The sequence below is a fragment of the Barbus barbus genome (genome assembly GCF_936440315.1).
Source record: "Barbus barbus genome assembly, chromosome: 5".
Taxonomy (NCBI): Eukaryota; Metazoa; Chordata; class Actinopteri; order Cypriniformes; family Cyprinidae; genus Barbus; species Barbus barbus.
The window spans coordinates 15,616,234-15,639,090 of NC_136733.1; the positions used below are offsets into that span (position 1 = coordinate 15,616,234).

A 22,857-nucleotide genomic window follows, 5' to 3' on the forward strand; every position below is an offset into this window, starting at 1 on the left:
GCATCAAAATAAAGCATTTTATTTTAAACTTTAAAAAATAACGGAAACAGGAAAGCCAGCGGGGTGTATTCTGTGTCCGGCTTCACAGCGTGTATCTATGGGAATCTACCAGCAGCGACGCAAACACACACCGCAGGCGAGGAAGTCACCCTAGCGCACAACCCAGTGCGTACTTATAAAAACCATATCGAGTGGTGTGTTTTTATTCGCGACCTGGCAACTCTAGTCTGCTGCCTACTAAATAGTCACCGTTATATCTCATAATACAGGTTTATGCGCCCGTGTTAGCCGTGCGGTAACGCACTGAAAGGCGAAGAGGAGAGCGAGAAGCGGCTAGTCTGAAGCTGCGACCCCCAGCAGCCTAACAAGATGATGCGACGTCAGTGGGTTTATGGTCAAATCTGCGGTTAAATAAACGCGTACTGCTGAATAAAACACTGTAGTGACGATATTAATCGATTTCTTACTGAATACGACTAGTCAGCTGGCTAGCTTGATGTAAATCAGGTGAAACTGAAAGGTTGTTGTTGTTGTTAGCTGGGCCGGATCGCTTATTTTAAGATAGCCGGCGGACGCTTGAGATCTTTTCTTAACAGACAAAATGGCAACAGGCTCCAGTTTCCATTCCGGAGGGAGTGGATCTAGAAACGGACCATCATTCGCATCCCCGTCGTCTTCCTCGTCTGGAGTGCCAGGACAGGCTCAGCCGATGGCGGTGGTTTGGGAATGGCAGGATGATCTGGGCTTCTGGAGGCCCTACACCGGACAGGTGAGCAGCTACATCGAGCAGTGTCTCCAGAGAGGAGCCAACAGCAACGGCATCTGTCTGGCACAGGCAGACCCCAGCCTGTCTGCGTACATCATCGACATCCCCAACCTCAAACAGTTCAGACAGGACACTGGTGAGTGGAACCGTCTCAGACATCTGTCTCACCACGCTACTGATGGGGAAGAGTTACTAATAGTACTGTGGTGTTGTAGTGGTTGAGATTGTGCTGAATATGAATCTTTACCATGTTCATGTAGCATCTACAGGAAGCCTCAGACTACTTTGGACTTACACATCCCAAAATACGCTAGTACCATAGTACTTGTTGGTGTTTTTCTGTTAGTACTAACTGCATTCATTGAAAAGTGATATCTTATTAATTGGCATGAATGTTGTCACAGTATAATTGGAAGTACATTGTAGAGTCAACTTTGGTTTATCTTTGGGATATTCATGATTTAATAAATAAATAAATTATCTCTCTCTCTCTCTCTCTCTCTATATATATATATATATATATATATGTATATGTATATGTGGGCAAAAACCTTACTTTTATTCCACACACTCAATCCTTCAAAAGTTTGGAGTCAATAAGTTGCTAGTGTTCACCAAGGCTGCATATATTTGATCAAAATCAAGTAAAATAAATAGTAACACTCCAAAATATTGGGACCATTTCTATATATTTTAAAATGTGATTTATTCCTGTGATGGCAAATCTGTATTTTCAGCAGCCATTACTTCAGTCCTCAGGGTCACACAATCCTTCAAAAATCATTCATTTTGGTTCTCAAGAAACTATTATTATATCAGTGTCGAAAAATTATCAAGTAAATTATTTTTTTCAGTATTCTTTAATGAATACGAAGTTTGAAAAAAAATGAAATTTAAGTCTTTTATAAACTAATGAATGTCTTTTACTGTCACTTTTGTTAAACTTAATGCATCTTTGCTCATGAAAATCCGTTATTATCATTTTATAATATAAAATAATATTAAAAGTATTATTTTCCTTTAAAAAAAAATAATTTTAAGCCATGTAGCCATGTAAAGAGAGAGATATTTGATATTTGATTTCATAATAGCCTACTTGTTTTTGATAAGTTGTCAAGGAAGTGTCTTTATAATCTACAGAATGAAAGAAGCCTAGTGTGAATCCTGCCTGAAATTCAGTTGCTCTAAATGTATGATATTGATGCTTCATCCGTGATAACAGGTCATTAAACCCTCTGGGTAAAGCTGTTTAGTGCTGCAGTATGACACTTAGAATATATATATATATTTAAAAAAAAATAGCGTTGGGTCTGTTAACTGGAGATTAGACTTGTTTTTGGGGATGTTTGAATGGTTTTCGACACCTGTGGTCTCTACGGAAAAGAACAGGAAAGAGGTGACACAAATCTCAGGAAATAAGCTAACAGATTCTGACAGGATGCATATTTTGTAATTAAAAACAGCTCTTTTTACATTTGTTTTAGAAGAGAAGCACTTTGTTGTGGTTGAGAAATGTGTAAATGTTTTTTGCAATGATAATGATCTTGTGCCAATTACTGTGAAATTTTTCTTTAACTCTTTGTAGGAAAGATACGCGCTGTGCGGCGATCCCTGTTCCCACAGTCCTCTGCTCTGGGCAGCGGGGTTCTTTGGGAGTGGGCCAATGATGAAGGAGGGTGGACGGCGTATGAGATCCGAACCTCCATCTTGCTGGAGCACAGCTACCAGGCAGGGCAGGCCACAGCTGACCTGACCTCACATGGCTACAACTACATTGTGGACCTCACTGCTCTGGAGCAAGTCAACAAGTCCACCAGCTACAGACGACGCGTCAGGCGGCAAGATAGCGTGCCGTATCCTCTCGCTTCCGGTTCGGTTATTCACTCGGGCCCGGCCTGTACCTGTTACCAATGCTTGAGCAATAGCAGCACCACCGGACCCATGCTGAGCCGGTCACGGCATTCCTTCACTGCGGGGCAGGCCAACCGGCCCAGCCTCCAGCCCCAGTATGGAAGACTTCCTGGAACCAGTTCCTCTTCAGCCTACTCGCCCTACCCCAGAAGACCCCTTTCCATGGGGAACTTGTTATGGAACAGCCCATGGAGCACCCCCACCTCGGTGGCTCATCCTTCAGGACCGCCACAGGCTTTTGGTCACCATGCAAATGGCTTAAGGTAAGACTACTAGGCCTAGTTCAGAAGTTGAAAAATTGCAGGTTATCTCTTATTTGATATTGTATTTCTATATTTAGCATTAGATACCTTTACTGTATCGTGGAACCACCGTAGTATTTTTTTGTAAAGGGAACAATTATTTTAGCTATGTTTTCAAGGACTTTCAGGGCTCTACGCATGCTTTTCTTTTTAGGAGCGCTTTTGGTCAAAAATTTAGGAGCACCTTCAAATCAATAATCAAAAATGAACCTTCCCATTACGAGGTGATATTTGACTCCTTAAAGGGATTTACAGGGAATTTTGTTTTTACCTTTGTAATGGCATTTTTCTAACTTTATTAAAAGTATATGTCATCTTTTGTCAAATTCCAAAAAATATATTAATAAGCTTTTATCATTTCTAATTAAAACAACAGAATAAAAACAAGTAGAATAAGATACCAATCAAATGAAATCAGTATTTAAGAAATAAATTCGTACTACAGAGGTGGCACGAAGAACACAAGTGGCTTGTAGGTGTATTTTCAGATGTTTAATGAGGCTCAGAGGTTGTATAAGTGCAATTAAATTCATAAATTCATGTTGAGGTTAATGTTTTAAATATACAATTTTGAATTTAGAAATATAAAATTATTTACATAATGGAAAAGATACTTTAAAAATGAAACAAACCACCAGTAGGTGGCGGTATGTCACTGATTTTATCACTGAATCATTCATTTAATTGTTTCATTCGAACGGCTGATTCATTCAGGAATGAAGTAGACTGTCTTTATGAATGGGTAATTGAATCATTGACTCACTCGATACGTTTAAAAACGCAGTTCATTCATAAACGAAACACCGCTGTGTTTGAATGGAGATGTGCAGCAGCTTGGCTGGGACTTTGTTTGAAACTATTTTCGTTGATGAAATAGAGCAAAATAAGGTAATAGTGTTGTAGTCAGACAATAAGTCACTTAATATTAACTTCTTGTTTAATGAACTGTTGTATTAAATCAATATCACATTTGCAAACTCCCTTAATAATCATTAAAAGCTGTCACTCATCTTAGTTCATCGCGATCTCACAAAACTCCATTATAATCAACGAAGCTCCTTACACTGCACAATGAATCTCTTATTACACTCGGTCTACACTTGTTTTGTTATAATGAGAGAATACATCTGTGATACATTACTCAACGCTGCAAAAATACGCAAGACAAGTACGTTAGAAACCTTTAAAGCTCCCTCAGCACAAACACAAATATGCTGATCGGGTCAGTCGCACTGGTGCTCCTGAATATTTTTTTTATAGTCGCACACAGTAGTTTTCAGTTGCAAATGCGACTGAAATGGTCGCACTGTAGGGTCCTGACTTGTCCAGACTGCACAAGCATGGAAGTCCTTCCACAGAGAGCAGTTTAAAAATACTCAAGCGGCTTTTAGTCATGATAAGGAAACAAGATGTTTGACCCCTAGAGTTTCAGATGACACTAAAGGTCTAAAGGTTTTATTACATCAGCTACTGTGCTCTTCTCCTTCCTGTCATTGTGTCAGTCCTCTTGTGTACTTTGTATTAGCAGCCTCCATTTGTAGAAATAAGCATAATTGTAATTACTGCAAACAGTAATTTGAATATGTTCTTTAGTTTAAAAAGGGCAGGAAAAACTGTTGTAGCACTTTATTTTATAGTCCTTTCTGGAGGTAGTATGTACTTACTATGTAATTACTGTGTAATAACTAGAACTAACACAACCAAGTGGCAAACTTAAAATTTACCCATGTTAAAGAGATGATTTGCCCTAAATTGAAAATTTGGTAACATTTTAGTGTAGGGACCAATTCTCACTATTAACTGGTTGCTTATTAGCATGCCTATCATTAACATTCTGGCTGTTTATTAGTACTTTTAAAGCACATATTCTGCATGAACATATTCTAATCATACCTAATACCTAAACTTAACAACTACCATACTAACTATTAATAAGCAGTAAATTATTAGTTTATCAAGGCAAAAGGCGTAGTTAATGGTTTGTTAATAGTGAGAATTGTACCATAGAATAAAATGTGACCAAAATTATTTCGTCATTTACCCTCCCTCATGTTGTTCCACAGGCTTTCTGTAGAACATAAAAGAAGCCATTTTTAGAAAAGTCTCAGGGTTTTTGTCTACACAGTCAATGGTAAGCAAAACTATTTTGGTGGTTACCAACATTCTTCAAAATGTTATGTACTCTGCAGAAGAAAAAAAAGAAAGTTAAGGTACATTAGCAAATTTTCAGCAGAATTTCACCGCAAATAAGGGCTATTGTCCTTTGTCAGTAGTGTAGTGATGTATCAAGTACAGCTCACACAGAAGTGTCTTTCAACCAAAACAGCTTTCTGTCAGTCAGCAGTTAATTTGTGAAAACTGAAACATGAACCGCGGGGAAATCTTTTGCCCTCATGTGAATCTCCATATTGCGCACATTTCTATTGGAATGACTGGATTTTGCCCACAAAATGTTTCTCAGCATCTGTAAATGTGACCTCAACTTAAATGATAACAGAATTTTCTAGGGCTGCAACAACTAATCGATAAAATCGATTATTATCGATAATGAAAATCATCGACAACGATTCTCATTATCGATTAGTCGGGTCTGCCCACAGTGCACGTCCAACTTCAGCCGGCCACGTCAAATTACAGCACTGAATAACGCATTTCTATGGACAAAATGCATCTAAAAATAGTGGAGGAAACAGAATCAGATGCTGCGGGAGAAGTACGTGATCCAAGCTGCCCAAAACATGAGAATTCTTAATTTTAAGCTTTAAGCTAACCTAATGCATTAGTGTAATGGCTTGCCCAGTCATGCGCTTTGACAGATGCGTGTGTGTCCTCAGTGCAAAAACTTTGAGTTTACGGTCATGTCCATATCTGTAAATGTCACACATTCACGCGAGCATTTCCATTTTTGCGTAAAGGCCCATCCTGACAGTCTCTGTTAAGTTTTATTTTTTTTACTGATTGAGCGTTGGTGCGTGCACTCGCGTCAGACAGACGGAACACAGTAGAGAGGGAGACAATTAATATTCAGCGCAAAAACATTCATTGTGCTGAAATATCTGTTGTTGTACGTTGACTTTTAAACCTTAATTTAACATGTAGTGCACGTATTTTATGAGTAGGAACTGTAATAGGGATAATTGTCTAAATATAAATATCAGATGCTTCATAGGTGCCTCTGGGGTCGACAAACACATTGGCGCGTTTTGGTGCATTTTTTTTTAAAGCCCCTAAAAGGAACTTAAATTACTCTGAGTTTTAATTGTACAGGTAAGAGTAATACATCAATCGAATCTGTAAAGCATCTACTTTTATTTGTATACACTCATAATAACAACACAACTTTGTAATTTTATAAAATAAAGAAATCAAACGGGGTGTGCTCTCGGTCTTCTCCGTCTCCACGAACTGCATTTAGAAGTGCGTCACTAAAATGAACTGTAACTCAGCAAATACTCAACACACAGACATGGGAGTTATATCTATAGAAAGCTTGAAGTGTCTCCTTTTAAATGGAGTCATGTCAAAAACAAATATTCTGTAATGAAGTAATCCGTATGAAACCAACACGATGTTCAGCCTGTCCCGTCTAACTCATTATTTCTAATGCGATCCCGCCCCCTCGCGGATCACGCCGTTCATATGTAAATAACCACGTGAGCCGCGCGCACATGGAGACGCCAAACATAAAGAGTAAAGAGGTTGTTCATCGCGGCTACTGTTAGTTTCTGGAGTAAAGGCTGGATTTCCCTCAAAAGAACAATGTTTCATCCAGAAGAGAAGATCGATCTGACGAGTAAGTAATGTTTCTTTTTTGCATTAGTTAAAACCTGTTAACCCGCACCAGGACGCCGGCGCACTGAACGCTCTTTGTTTGCACGTGTCATTGTTTACGAATAGAATAAATGAAACGGGACAAAGTTAATCTTAACAAACTATCATTTTGAAGGTCTAAGCCTCAAGCTTTGATGATAGATCGCTGTTTTTCGATTGAAAACTTATAAGGAATGTATTTGCTAAATTTGTGTAAGCAATACACATCAAAACATGCAGAATAAAAATGCAGTACATACCAGATTCGTCTTAACGAGTCACAAACGCATCCACTGCTGAAATCCTGGTTTAGTTAGAAAGGCAAGGGTCCACAGAACAACATCCCATAGAGCACTTTTAGTCCAATGAAACAATAACGTTGTAATATGGATGGTAATTCCTTTGTTATTGTGACATAAACTTGAACACATTACTAGTTGGGTTTTTCCCAAATGACAACCTGATGAATGCTACACATCTAAGAATGTTTAGACCATGTTTATTATTACTACTCTGTTCACAAATAGATTTTAATAATGTACTAAACAATAATTAGTATCTCAGATATAAAAAATGTTTTTTTATGATAGTACAAAGCATGCGTGAGTCTATGGCTACAAAACCTATATATAATATATATTTTTTTGTGGTTTGTGCGACTGCTGCTCTATATTGGTGATTACCAAAATCTTTGGGGGTTTTTTTCGCTTTCTGTATTGGTTAGTCCTTCCATATGCATAAGCTCTTTAGTAACAGTAGGCTATTTCTAATGCTATAATATAATTATATGTTATATAATTTTTTTCTCTTTATTATGACAGGTGGTCTAATAAATTAAGCACTGTATGTTTTCATAGCATTCAGTTGGCACGTTTGTTTGAAGGGCAGAATGTGGAATGTGGGGAAAAAAGATAATTGGGCTTTTTTTTCTGATTAATCGAAAAAATAATCAGCCAACTAATCGATTATCAAAATAATCGTTAGTTGCAGCCCTAGAATTTTCATTTTTGGGTGAAAAGTTCCTCTGAGTCCATTTATTTACATTATATTACTCAGTACTTTCTTGGGTAAGTACACCATAAGTATACTGTTCATGTACTTATTGTAAAAATAAAGTGCAACCAGAACAGTGTTAATTTTGACAGGCATTTTTGATTTAGTCTTAGTCTTTATCTTGAGACGAAAATGTTTAATAGTCTTAGTCTTTCATTGTTTTAGTCTAGTTTTAGTCGACGAAAAGTTATTTTTAAAAGTTAATTACTTTTAGTCAAACTGCAGTTACCAACACTTATTTTGGTAGCTATTTCATATGTAGTATTCAAACAAAAATAGTCATCAATTCTTCTCTCTTTAGACCAAATCAATTAAGCTTATGAGAAATTTGAATCAAGGATTGAATTTGGAAAAACTAATAAATTTAAATTTTTTGGTAGAGATACAAATTAAACTCATTTTTCAGATACAGTAGGTTTACTTAAGTATACATTTATTTAACATTGACAACGAATTGTGACTCCCGGGAAAAACGGGACGTCTGGTCACCCAGTCCCTAACCCTTCGGATGCTGAGGCCATTGTTTCAGATCGCTAGTTCGCATTTTGCTAGCCTATCCGTCCACTGAAGCTGCCATACTGAGACTAGATATGCAAACGCACCTTATCCAATGACAGAGACGGACAGAGTTTTTATCATCAGATATTAGTTTTAGCTCGTCAACGTCTCATCTTAGTCACAGAAAAAAGGTTCGTTGACAAATATTTTTCGTCATCGTCGACGAAATTAACACTTAATCAGAATTGTTGTTGCCTACGAAATTTGCAATGGAAGTAATACACATGAAAATGTGCAAAAAAGTAAACATGAAAACCAGTATGACAGCATGCTAATTTCTTTTCTCAGCCTGGACTGATTTTAATGATCATCCTTCCTTTTGTCCCGATACTATATTTGGCTGTTCCTCTGTGTGACGATCCTGTGTGTTTTTCCTAATCCCCCCCCCCCCCCCTTGCATTTGGAAGATGGTTGATTCCATAAGTGGTTTCATCACGCACACCTGGTTTCCCATCGTCTTGTCCTTTAAAATGAGCCATTCCACTATTTGTTGTGGACCCCTTCGTTTGGTTTACTTTGTTTGCTTCGGTTGTTCTTATTTATCTTTGTTATATTTTTGCACCAGGGCCACAGTACTTTACATATCATGCATACACCTTACTCTACATCACTGACTTTACTGTTGGTAACATTAGTACTCGTTTGTTTTCCCATTTTGTAAATAAATCTTGAGCTATTTTCTATATCCGTGTGTGTCCCTCTCTTTGTTGCGGACTTTTAAGAGCCATTAGGTCATAACAAAATGGGGGCCTGTCCTTTTTTTAATTTTTTTTCTGTGCCAATGGTGTTGTATCCTGCCCTCTGTGTGGATCTTTAGGACACGTGGAGGAGAGCAAGTCCGCACTTACTGTGCTGATTGAAAGGGGAAGACCCAGATTTTGTTATTGTTCTCTTCTGGAAAATTAGGTTGAAAGGAACCAGGAAATGTCTGTTTTTACGCATGCCTCTCTCACTCCTCATTCACACAGTCAACTTACACAAACATCCACATCTGAGCTTATGAGACCTTAGATTCATTAACAAGAGGACAAAGTACCCCTTAAGTCATCATGAAGTTAAGTTGTCATGATTACTCTGTAATGAACAGTCTCAGCTGAAGTCAAAACCACAAGCTTAATAGCAAAACATAAGCACTAAAAGACAGCATCTGAACAGAGTGTACATAACTTATTAGTGTTGCTTGCTGAAGTTCAGATAAGCTCATATTTAGGGTTTCAGTTTGGTTGTTTAATTCATCCTGCAGTGTTACACAGTGTGTAATGATGGAAATATTCTGGCATTTAGCCTCATCACACCCAAGTCTCATGAGATTCTCAGATCACTGTGGGAGTGTCATGTGAGCTGTAATTCCTGTGATTTAGAGTGTCATTACATAGATGAACCAAAGTAGAATTGTAAGGAAAACAGAAGATTAAAATATTAGCAGAAATATCTTAAATGAAGTTTAGCTGTTCGTTTAATTTTTTATTTTGTTGTAATACACATTTACTGGAATGTTGTTCTTTCAGGTTGTGGCATCAAATCGATATTTTAAAAGTACTTCTTTGCTCGATTTCATTCTCTTGCCACTAAAAAAAAAAGTATTGTTATCTGAAAAGTAGAAAATGTGACGTTTGCATTAAGATCAATTTCACATCATTCTCCTTATTAAAATGATTTCTGATAAGCTCTATTCTCCATATGAGTGACTTAAACACCTAAATTATGAAAAATGGCATTGGTAAACCAAAAATTGTTGATAAACTACTTTGCAGACTACTGTCATATCAACCAGTGAAAATGTATTTATTTATTTAAATATTATTCCTTTTTATGCACTCAGGGTATGTGCATACACTCCTTTCAAATGTTTAGGTCTGTAACTTTTTTTTTAACACCAAGGCTGTAATTGCTTCATCAAAATAAATAAATACAGTTAGAGAGTAATACTGTGAAATATTATTACAGTTAAAATAAATGGTTTCTATATTAATATATTTTAAAATGTGATTTATTGTATTTATTTTTTTGTGATGGCAAAGCTGAATTTTGAGCAGCCATTACTCCAGTCTTCAGTGTCACATCATCCATCAGATATTATTTTAATATGCTGGTTTCTTGTTGTTTAAGAAATATTTCAAATTATTTTGAATGTTGAAAACAGTTGTGCTGCTTAATGTTTTTGTGGAAACAGATTCATTTTTTAAAGATACAATAAGATCGCATTTAATTGAAATATAAAGTTTTTTTTAAAATATTATGTCTTTACTGTCACTTTTGATCAATCACTTTTGATAATGCATCCTTGCTGAATAGAAGTATTCATTGCTTCTAAAAAATACAGATTTTTTACTGACCCTAAACCTTTGAAAAGGTAGTGTATTGTGACGAGTCGGCTGCCTCCCCCCTGTCCATCATCACCACCCCGTCCCTTATTCGCCGCCCTTCACCAGGCTCCCGACGGGAGTGGGTGTGTGAGAGAGAGGAGGGGCGCTGAAACAGCCAGGGCTGGCGGCGTGTGATGAGGCGCACCTGATGTGAATAGAGCCTCATCACCGCCGCCGTTTAAACTCCGAGCGCGCCTCTCCTCGGGAGACCGGTCTCTTCCCGTGCATGCACGCTGGTGTCCTCGTGGGTCCAGGAAAGGGAGCGTAGAGGGAACTTCCTGCCGCCGCCAGAGACGCGAGCGGCCGGACCCGCAGTCCGGCCGACACTGCACCCGCGATACGGCCGTCGGGCAAGGACGCCGGGCCGTGGAATCCCGTCGAGCACCCGGGGATGAAGGAGTTGGACGAAGCCGCCACAGAAGCCGCCGTCACCCGCGCCCCGGGACCTCCAGACGGGAGCGCGTGCGGCCGCCGGACTCCGCCCCTTACCTGGGCCCTTCCCCCCTGAACACTGCCCTCCTTCACGAGCCCCGCAGCACAACGAGGACACCAGATCCCTGTTTATTTTGGACACTTTTCCCCCTTTGGACACTTTATTTTAAATATTGTTTAATAAAAACCTCTCCGAGGCTTGACGCCACGCCCACTGTGTCTGTCGTTGGCTCCTCCCGCCACAGTGGTGGAGAATGCGGGCAGGCGGAGCCTAGACAGCACAGTTGGGCAACATCTGATGACGTCATCCCCTCTCGCTCGCAAGAAGCCGTAGAGCCCGTACGGGGACGGAGGAAGGACGGGGACAGCCTCCCAGCCACCAATGGGGTAAGTGACATTCTGTCTATTTGTCATCATTACCCCGTGGTTGGTTGAGGCTGTCAACTAAAACCCGCTTTCTCTGTCCCGGCTCCGGCGCGGTGCGAGAGGGAGCGTTGCCCGGAGAGGAATCCCTGCCCCGCCCACTCCGACCGCTGGAGCCTGGTTGAGGAAGGTAGCACTCCTGCGTGGGCGGCGACCCTAGGACGGGGATGTCGCTTGGGGGGGGGGATGTGACGAGTCGGCTGCCTCCCCCCTGTCCATCATCACCACCCCGTCCCTTATTCGCCGCCCTTCACCAGGCTCCCGACGGGAGTGGGTGTGTGAGAGAGAGGAGGGGCGCTGAAACAGCCAGGGCTGGCGGCGTGTGATGAGGCGCACCTGATGTGAATAGAGCCTCATCACCGCCGCCGTTTAAACTCCGAGCGCGCCTCTCCTCGGGAGACCGGTCTCTTCCCGTGCATGCACGCTGGTGTCCTCGTGGGTCCAGGAAAGGGAGCGTAGAGGGAACTTCCTGCCGCCGCCAGAGACGCGAGCGGCCGGACCCGCAGTCCGGCCGACACTGCACCCGCGATACGGCCGTCGGGCAAGGACGCCGGGCCGTGGAATCCCGTCGAGCACCCGGGGATGAAGGAGTTGGACGAAGCCGCCACAGAAGCCGCCGTCACCCGCGCCCCGGGACCTCCAGACGGGAGCGCGTGCGGCCGCCGGACTCCGCCCCTTACCTGGGCCCTTCCCCCCTGAACACTGCCCTCCTTCACGAGCCCCGCAGCACAACGAGGACACCAGATCCCTGTTTATTTTGGACACTTTTCCCCCTTTGGACACTTTATTTTAAATATTGTTTAATAAAAACCTCTCCGAGGCTTGACGCCACGCCCACTGTGTCTGTCGTTGGCTCCTCCCGCCACAGTATGTTTAAAAGACATATCAGATGGCATAGCATGAATTACACCATGGCAGCTTGAGAAGGCTGGGGAACTTCCTTGGGACATATCTTGCTTTCATTTGATCTTTATTAGGTCATCTACAGGAATCTCAACTAACTCCATACTCTCTCTCTTTTGTATCATAAAATGAACATGACACTGCTTCCGTAATGGGAGTGTAGGTCATTGTGAAAAGCTTTTGTTCTCATGCATTAATGTCTACATGCATTAAAGTATCTATATTTCTGTCTCCACAGCATCCCAACCATCCCTTTACACATGAACGGATCCAGTAATGTGAACTCTGCACTGGCAGGTACAGCACTCACCAGTCACACATGCTACTCCAGAGAAAATCCTTACAGTGAAGCACTGGGCTCTCCTTCTCCTCATCCCAGAAAGGTGTTTGATGCTGCAGTAGCAGCTGAACTGTTTCTTGGGGGTGTCAGTATGAACCGCACAAACGTTTCCCAGAGCAGTGATAGTCAGTGAAGTTAGTTTTGGCATTCTTCAGTGAATGTGTCACAAGCCTATTCATGCATCAGACTTGTGGTATATTGGTTCCACCTTGAAGTTTTTGTCTTACATCAGCTGCTTGTCACACATCAGTTTATGACATTAGTGGCTTCATTGAGTCACCAGTTTGTGGGTTTTGAGTTGGTGTGCTTTGAAAGAGCTCGCCTTTCATGAGTTTCAAGCTAATGGTGCGTGTCTGGGGATGTTGGATATCTGTTGTTCTCATAGCTGACAGCTGCTGCACTAACATGCACGAGGCATTCGGAGGGAACAGAAAGACGGATCTGGGACAAAGTGACATTTCCAATGTAATTTTCACTAGACTGAAGGTGGCGTAATAATAAATAAATGAGAAACAAAAAAAAAAACTTCCAGTATTAGCTTAGGCTAAACGGCAGGTCAACAGGCTTTTCAAAATCCAAAATATTTTTAAAACAGGCACTTTTACATTTAGTTTTGAAACTCTTCTGCCATCGTCTTGTCTGTCTCACTTCACTCTTCTTGTCAGTCAGCTCGACTCACTCCTCACGTGATAAATGAAATCTGATCTGTGATGCACGACATTCGGTGTGCTGCATTGAGCAGCCGTGTTCAGTTCTAATTGTTGTGTCTGTTCTCTAAACTGAACTAAATTATTTTTATTACTATTAAAAAAATCTAAATGACGGTGATGGACTGTGCAGTGGTGGGCAAGAGACGTAACCGGTGTTGCGGCTTAACACCGGTATCACCACCAACACCGTCTATCGCAGCAAGCCTATTTCAAACCCATAAGATCTTCGAAAATTCAAATATTTTCCCAGATATTTTTTTTATGAAATGTCAATTCCAACAAAACTTTGACGCTTCAAAAAGTTCATAAAGACAATGTGATCCATATGAATTAAGTTGTTTACTCAAAGTCTTTTGAATAAACACAGTTGCTTTATATGATTAACCTATGAAAAGTGGAAGAAACAAAACAAAACAAACAAAAAAACTCTGAAATGGTTACTGAAAGAGGTTTGAGTTGCTTATTGTAAAAATTTTGTATAAACAGTCAGAATTTTCTCAAAGTTTGTTTCCCAGGAAGTTTTTCCCATGTCATTTTCCAATAGTGGTCAGCCCTAGTTTGGAACCACATGAGAGTGAGTAAATGACTGAATTTGTCCCTTTAATATTTTTGTGGTATTGTGCCTGTGTAACTAAGGGATGTGCAAAATTATGATTGATTATCATTATAATCAGTTTGTTGGTGGATTGCCTAAATGGCTAATCATTTTAATGTACTGTATAATTACACTAATTTGGGTCCATCTGACCCCAACCAGATGCTTTTCACAACATGGGTCTCAAGACAAAATATTTAAACTTCAGACGTCTTGCTGTCTTAACTCTTTCCCCGCCAGTGTTTTTTTTAAAGTTGCCAGCCACCGCCAGCATTTTTGATGATTTTCACCTAAATTTAACGGCCCTCAGAATATTTTCTACTATAAATATATGAACATATTATATATCAAAATAAATAACCGAGCCTCTGCTTTTAATTAAATTTATTTATTTATTTATTTTTTTCTATTTTATTCTATCTTCATGTGTTCGTGTTTTATCACCACTTGAATGCACATAGGTTTCATCAGAAATACAACATTTTGGACAAAAAACTGAGAAAAATGCATTTTTATCAAAGTAGTGCATTCAATAAACAGAACAGACACACACACACGTTTATACACTAACACACACATATAGGCTACATGCATACATATACATACTGTACATGCACACACACACACACACACATATATATACATACATATATATATATATAAAATATTTATGCCGATCGTCTTGTATTCGGACCCGGACGTCCCGTAACTCATTCAGGACATGCGCTAGGACTTTCCTTACTGTAATATACCTAGAACACGGATTGCTGTAAAAACTTGTCTTTGGCGGGGAATTAATTGACCAGATATCTCGTCAATGGCAGGGAAAGAGTTAAAAATGTTATGCTTATGTTCGGGTTTTTGTTGGTTCATTTAAAGACACAAGTTTAAAACCCTGTGCTGCTTTAATCTTGTTTGTGATGCATCAGGAAGCATTCACTTTTCATGCTGGTCTGTTATTATGGAGTAATGGATTTCAAATTTCTTAAATGTCACTTAAAAGCAGCTTGATTTATGGTTGGTAACTTTACATGTCAATCAGATGGTCTCTTCTTGTCAACGTGGACCAGACTTTATGCAAATATTCAGCCAAAAGAGACCCATGTTTCCTCTGAAGGTGGTTAGAATGAACGGATCACAGTTAGTCTCTGAAGCGCATCGGATTCTGTGTACTGCATTTAGCGTATTTAGTCCTAGATAAATATCAAGAGCAGGTGGGATTGCTGTCAGCATCTATAGCTGGACTGATATGGTTTCCTCTGCAGTAAGTAGGACCCTAAACGTTTCTTGACCTCATCAGAGCATGCCTCACTTGTGGTTGGCCTCTCCACTCTTGGCTCATTACTCTTCCTTTCCTTCACTCCTCCTCCTCCTCCTCCCTTCCTCCTGCATGTCTCCACATGGCCTCTGGCTGTTCCAGGCATGGCTTCCATTTTGATGTCAGCTGCAGGACTGGGAGTTCGCTTCTTGACCGCCCCCTTCTCCCAGAGTGGCTCCAGCAGGCCCACCAAAAGCCACCCCAGCTCCGATAAGAGGGCAAAGAGACAGTCCAGGACAGGTAGTTAAGCACCGCCAACCAGCTCGACCGAACCTGCCCTCCACTGGCCTGCAAACTGCTGCCGCTCCTGTCCTTTTTTTTAATTGCTGTTTTTCTTACCATTCTACTTTCCGTTTATATTTTCCTCAAGGGGTTAGGTACTTCAAGTTCATTCTGACATGCTCCTTCTGGCCACTCCAAGATGTTTATGTTTTGCTGTATATCGCTTGCTTCGGCTGCCATGTTTTCACCCATTTCATGTTAATGTTGTCTTGCTTCCATCCTCCCGATCACATAATGAATGCACTATTGATGGTATTCGGCTTGACACCTGCCTGCTCACCTGTGGGACACTGCAGACAGATGTCTGCTGGGGGGTTTATGGAATAACAATTGCTCGCTGGTCTGTTTTTCTTTCTCTCTCTAACCTTACATAACCTGTGTTGTTGTTAGTGCCATTTATTTTAGCGTTTTTAATACAGAGGATGGATATTAGGTTCAGACTGACACTCACAAGCAATGTTAGTTTGCTGCTTTAATATCTTACTAAAACATCCTAAACACATTTTCTGTTGTCTGACAACTCTAAAAACTAACACCGTGATGTGTAATCTGAACAGTGTGTGCTTTGATACGGTATGTAAAAGGCTGATGAGTATCAAAAATTGACTGATTAAAGTAATAGTTCACCAGAAATTAAAATTTTGTCATCATTTACTCTCCCTCATGACGTTCCAAACATGTACGAGTTTCTTTCTTATGTTGAACATAAAACCATGGAAGTCAATGGGGACCAACAACAGTTTTTTTTTTTTTTTTTTTTTTTTTTTTTTTTTTTATAAAATTGTATTTTACATTAGAAAGAAACTTACACAGGTTTGGAGCGACATGAGTGTGAGTTTGGGTGAACTATTCCTTTAAGAAAAGCCATATAACAGATCAATTCTGATTGGATGAGCCACCTTCAAAGTTTCTGTAAAATGGCTGATACATGGACATTATTTACACTATTTAAGTCACATTATTTAAGTTCCTACACTAATAAACTGTTATTTAGCAAATGGTTTATTAGTAGTAGTAGTAGTAGTAGTAGTAGTATGTTTAATGATGAAATGGAACAATTTATTTTTAATGCCATGTTCTTATTTTCCTAAAAGCAAAATAACTATTTTGCAAATTTTATTTGCTAAGATCTATAAATTTAACTGGTAACACTCTACAATAAGGTTTCATTAGTTACCTGATTAACTAACAAAAAACAATTCAATTGTTACAGTATTTAACAGTAATTAATATAAATACAACTGTTTATTGTTAATTCATGTCAGTCAGGTCCATTAAATAATATTACCAGCTATACATTTTAATGATGTATTAGAAAATGCTGAAAATGCCCCATCACTTTATCCTCTTAGGGATTGATGTGCAAAAAATAAAGAGTTTTTAATTGGTTTTGCTTAAACTTTTCTTTGGGAAAATTCACATAAGCTTGTGTTTACACGAGCTTATATGTGTCCGCTTCTAATCAGTGTACGATAATACAAATGCTCTCATTAGAGCAAACTCTGATTTAGGAAGTCTAGAGCAAACAATATTGCCTTAGGTATTTGGTGGTTGTTCCTTGGAAATATGCTGGAAACAGATGTCATAGCATGTCTCACTGCTTCCTACCAAAACACATTTCCATAATGTATTTGGTCATTTAGAAACCAAAACAAACATAGCATTCTGCATTAATGATCCAGAAGGAGTTTGTGTTCAAATAAACATCATTAAGTGTCTGCATAATGCACAAATAGTCAAAGTGTTTATAACTATGAATTAATTATATATTTATATTTTAAAAAGTACTTTAGAGAGCACTTAATATCGTAAAGGTGAAGATACTTGGATGTTAAATAACCCACAAAATGGATTGAAACATTAATTTTTGGTGGGACGTATTGATTATTAAAAAATTATAATAATAAATCCAATTGGCTTTTGATTAGTCACAGTGATTTGTTTATTATAGGTGGTATTATGAGGAAGGATTAATTTTGGCCAAAAATCTGTGTAGTACAACTGAACGCACAGCCTAGCTGACAGACATATATGGCTCTACAAGCCACAGCACTGTAATTTAAGCTTTCAAGGTGTCTTTATCAAAGTGTAATCATGTCATAACATTTGATTTTGAGTGCCAATTATTGGACCCGTGTAGGTTACGGTCTGTCTTATTTATGTTCTTAGCACCAGCTCAGAAACCAGAAGAAGTCATTAAGAAATACATGGAGAAAGTGCCTGTGGTCCCAGATGAGGTATATTTAAAGTTCGTGGTCCAATAACACTTTTTGTACTAGCATAAATGGGTGAACTTCACAGGTCATTTTTATCCCATAATTCTCTTAAAGAAAATAATGACCATTTCTGGACAATTTTGACATTTATTTTCATGACTATTATGCTACGTAACAATGCAAAGAAATGTAATGGTCTTAAAATACAACATGACCTGTACATATTTTTATGCCATTCGCCCAAACGTTTAATGCTTCTTCTGGAAATATTATCCATGCCTTGCCCTGTGAGATATGTGTGCTTTCAGGTCTGTATTATCTGTATGGAGCGCCTGTCCTGCCCGTCTGGTTATGAGGTCCCAGCTGAGTGCTCTCAGTCTCTTCAGCCCAACACCGTGGGCAAACTCACAAAATGTGGTCACACTTTCCACATGCTCTGCATGCTGGCCATGTACAACAATGGAACCAAGGTGTGCAATTCCTTACTAACACTTCTAACTAACATGGTTTTGGGAGCTAAACAAATAAAGCAGTTCTTTTAGTTGTATATTTATACTATTTTAAGGTAGCTCCAGGATTAGTTACAGATTGGTATACTGTTAATATTCAAAAATGTATATGGAATGTGAGCTTGGAGTAAATGATGATAGAATTTGACATTTTTGGATGAAGTATACTTTTAAAAGAATTCCAATATATACTGTACCGTTCAAATGTCAGAGTTTTTTTGAAAGCAGTCTCTTAGGCTTACTATGGCCACATTTATTTGACAAAAAATACAGTAATATTATATTTTAAAATGTAATTTATTCCTGTGACAGTAAAGCTGAATTTTCAGCAGCCATTACTCCAGTCGTCAGTGTCACATGATCCTTCAGAAGTCATTCTCATATGCTGATTGGCTGCTTAAGAAACATTTCTTATTATTATTAATGTTGAAGACAGCTGTTCTGCTTAATATTTTGTGAAATGGTGTTTAGGATTGTTTGATGACAGAAATTTCAAAAGAATCAAAAGATCTTTTGTAACATTATAAACGTCTTCACTGCCTATATTGTTTAATTTAATAGTGGCAGTGAATCGGTCAATCAGTCCTTGTCAAAAACAAGAAAGAGAAGAAAAATCTTCCTGACCGCCAAACTTTTGAACATCAGTGTGTGTAATGCATTTTTAGAATTACTCCAACAGTGATAATGGGTGAATGCAATTACAACAAATTGTATTAGTTCCAAATACTTTCCAAGTATTTTCATGTAAACTATTCCTTTTATTTTCTCCCACTTCTTGTGACACCACAGGATGGGAGTCTTCAGTGCCCCTCATGTAAGACAATCTACGGAGAGAAAACCGGCGCCCAACCCAAGGGCAAGATGGAGATTTACAGTATCCCTCAGTCTTTGCCTGGACACCCAGACTGCGGCATTATACAAATCATTTACAACATCCCGCCCGGAATACAGGTCTGACTTGGCAAGCCGATGTAGTGCTGTACTGTTTTATATTTATTTGCACCATGATTTAAGCATATTCTTAACAATATCCTCTTTTAGAAGAGGTAAATAAATAAACTGAACAAAGTGCTAGAGGTCCATATGAACCAGCCAAATGTTTTCATCCAGCAGACTGCATTTGTTAGGGGCATAACTGGCTCATTCCTTTGTGTGGATATGGTTTTGTGCTTCCCTCGGCCCACGCTAAGCACTCATCATCTTAATGCACTCTTTGTCTGCAGGGTCCTGAGCACCCAAACCCAGGGCAGCCGTATACGTGCAGAGGATTCCCTCGCTTCTGTTTCCTTCCTGACAATGACAAAGGAAGAAAGGTAATGGAGGGAATTGACCCAGTTCAAATAAAGATTTATGCCATGCTCATTTGTCAGTATATTGAATCACTAGCCCCTTTCACACATTAAACCTGTTAAATTACCGTTCAGTTGCTGAATCAACTGTTCCAGTACTACGTGTTACTCACACAAGCATTGGCTTTTTGTGCTGCTATTCACACGCTGACACCAACATGCCGTTAAAATGTCATTGTGTGTAAAAATATAGCAGGCTACTACTAGTTTTAAAAAAATTAAAATAAAATAAATGGCCAGCTGCTAGAGATTTACATTTGAATGCTCAGTACACATAACTAAAGGTGCGGTCACATAAAAAAAGGACCATGGTCAAACAGTCAATAGTGTATTGATGAACAAAGCACCGCTCACCCAGAAGTCACTTTCAAATAAGCTTTTCTGTTGGTCACTGTAGGGATATTCATGTGAAAAATCAGAAACTGATGCTTATCTATATGGGGAAATTCAAATATATTCATATATATATATATATATATACACACACATATGTATGTATGTATGTATGTATGTGTATATATATATATATATATATATATATATATATATGTATGTGTGTATATATACAGTATACTGTATATATACATATTACTTTAAGATTTTACATTTCTAATTTATTTACAATTATCATTTTAAGTCTCTAATTAGAAATCTATCATTTATTTCACTTGAGATTTGTTTTTTAAAAAAATTACAAAATGTACAAAAATTATACACTTTCACATCTACAAATAATTTTTTCATCAAATATTAAAAATTTCTATACAAAGAAAATTTGCAAAAATGACTCCCAAATTATAGTTATTATAAGAAATACTGAAATTCCCTAAAATCCTCCACTTCCGTCAGAGCATCCTAACCTTATACAAGGTCGAACCTTTGAAAGAATATTTCAACTCCAGCATTTATCGATTGCCGATAACCACAGAACATAATTTCTTGTTTTTGTAACCTTTATCCAGGTTCATTAAGTTCCATGTGAGTTTGAACAGCACGTGATTTCTCTTGCAAGAAAAATAAATCACTCCATACTGCAGTGAAGTAACAAAAGAAATGCAGTATGTTTTGGCTCACGACCAGGTCTTGCTCAGCATTTGTTTAATGTTGATCTTTGTATAGTGCTCAGGTTTGCGTTTCCCTCTCAAAGCAAGCCGCAAACTGTGTTTACTTTAAAACTGAGGGTCCTGATCATCTCCAAACGTCTCCAGGTGCTGGAGCTGCTGAAAGTGGCGTGGACACGGCGCCTCATCTTCACCGTGGGCACTTCCAGCACCACAGGGGAGCCAGACACCGTCATATGGAACGAGATCCACCACAAGACGGAGATGATGTCCAACGTCTCCGGACACGGCTACCCCGACCCCAACTACCTGGACAATGTGCTCTCAGAACTGGCATCACAGGGCGTGACGGAGGACTGCCTGAAACGGGAAACTACAAGCCAAGGGGCTCAAGGTTCAGCCATGTGAACCGGACCGTCCCATCTACTGTAGATCTAATAAAACTTGATGAAAATGGAAAACCGGAGTTGCGCTGTTGGTTGGATGTATGCGAATGTGGTTAAACGCAACTTCCCTCATCCGTTTCTACTCTTCGGCTGAGTCTAGAATATTAATGCACATGTGGGGTCACTGGCTTCGTGGTCATCTTATCTTTCACCGTATTGTAAGGCAGCTACAGATGGTTCTGCAGGAATAGCTCGGCTTAATGTTTTGAGGGTGAACGACTCTCGTGCCAGGAGGAAACGCGCCAATTTAGGCACCCATCTCAACACATGATTCATCATAGGGGCTCTGATGTCCTTCCTGACGTACTACATTACAGTAGAGCATCTGTGACTATGATCATTGTACTGTTGCTGGGAATCAAGCATACGTTTCTTTAAAAGCAGTACGAATACAGTAAAAATGGTAAAATCATTGCAAGTCATAGATCTTTACTAGTACTGTAAAATGGACTGCTTCAGAAATTAAAGGCACTTTTACAGAATCTGCAGCTGTTAATTTACTTCATTTTTCTTTTAGGTTTTCAAGTCAGATTGGTGATGTTCACTTGCTGCTATTACTTTTTTTTTTTAACCTTTTTAAAGGGATAGTCCATCCAGAATGTAAATTCTGTCATCATTTACTCATTCTAATGTTGTTCCAAACTTGCTTTTTACTTTGGAAGGCAAAAGATGATGTTGTTAACCAATTAGTTTTTGTTCCCATTGACTTGCAGGACAAAAATGACAATGTAATCCAATGGAAACCAAAACTGTTTGGTGAACAACATTTATCAAAATATCGTCTTTTGTTCCACAGAAATACATACGGGTTTGGAGCAACATGAGGGTGAGTCAGTGATGGCAGAATTTTCATTTTTTGCGTGAACTGTCTTGATTCCACTTAATACGTTTCTATTGCAATGAGCCCCTTATTTGAATATTAGTTAATTAATTTTATCTATTTAAAAATGCAAGACTTTAAACAGCTCGGCAACACTACGTAATGCTGTTTAAAAAACATCAGTGCTTATGTAATTGTAGTCCAGATCCTGAAAATAGGTGTAGAGATGCAAATCCACAGCGTTATCATTGAGTTGCAGTATTAGATGGTGCCACAGAGACAATCAGCAGTCTTTAAGATTATTAAGATCATTACTACTGCGAGTCTGGAGACATTCATCATCTCATATTCTATAATATGGGATTTTTGGTTTTACAGTGTATGCAACTGTATATATAAATACATATTCAACTTCTAATCAGCAATAAACATTACTCCATATAACACGTTTTGGTTTCTGTTATTTGAAAAGATGGCATCCCTGAAGAGTAGCAGGAGCTGCTCTCAGAACTAAATTAAAAATACCTGATTTTCATAACCCTAATGTATTTAATGCGAAGAATAATTATGCTGCAGCTCTCCTGAATCCCCACGAGATTAAATTCATGCAGAAAACTTTGTTTTACGGCTATATGATTGCCCTCCTCATTTTTGCGGTCCACGCCGGATAAAGCTGCGTTCACACTA

At 39.0% G+C, this 22,857-nt stretch overlaps 1 protein-coding gene across 4 annotated transcripts; it reads left to right on the plus strand.

Moving 5' to 3' along the window:
- The first annotated feature begins 84 nt into the window (after positions 1-84).
- LOC306869995 (putative E3 ubiquitin-protein ligase DTX2) lies at positions 85-22,612 on the plus strand. Of its 4 annotated transcripts, XR_013784226.1 has the most exons (10): positions 85-902; positions 2,352-2,940; positions 12,763-12,821; positions 15,590-15,727; positions 17,939-18,006; positions 18,294-18,455; positions 19,284-19,445; positions 19,718-19,807; positions 21,052-21,950; positions 22,195-22,612. XR_013784226.1 is itself a non-coding variant. In XM_079416996.1 (9 exons), the coding sequence occupies exons 1-9, from the start codon at positions 602-604 to the stop codon at positions 21,310-21,312; spliced, it is 1,830 nt and encodes a 609-aa protein (XP_079273122.1). In that variant the 5' UTR covers positions 85-601; the 3' UTR covers positions 21,313-22,612. The 4 variants fall into 4 exon arrangements, 2 of the variants coding, with proteins under 2 accessions (XP_079273122.1, XP_079273123.1); XR_013784227.1 differs by lacking the exon at positions 15,590-15,727; XM_079416996.1 differs by having other exon boundaries at positions 21,052-22,612.
- The last annotated feature ends 245 nt before the right edge of the window (positions 22,613-22,857 follow it).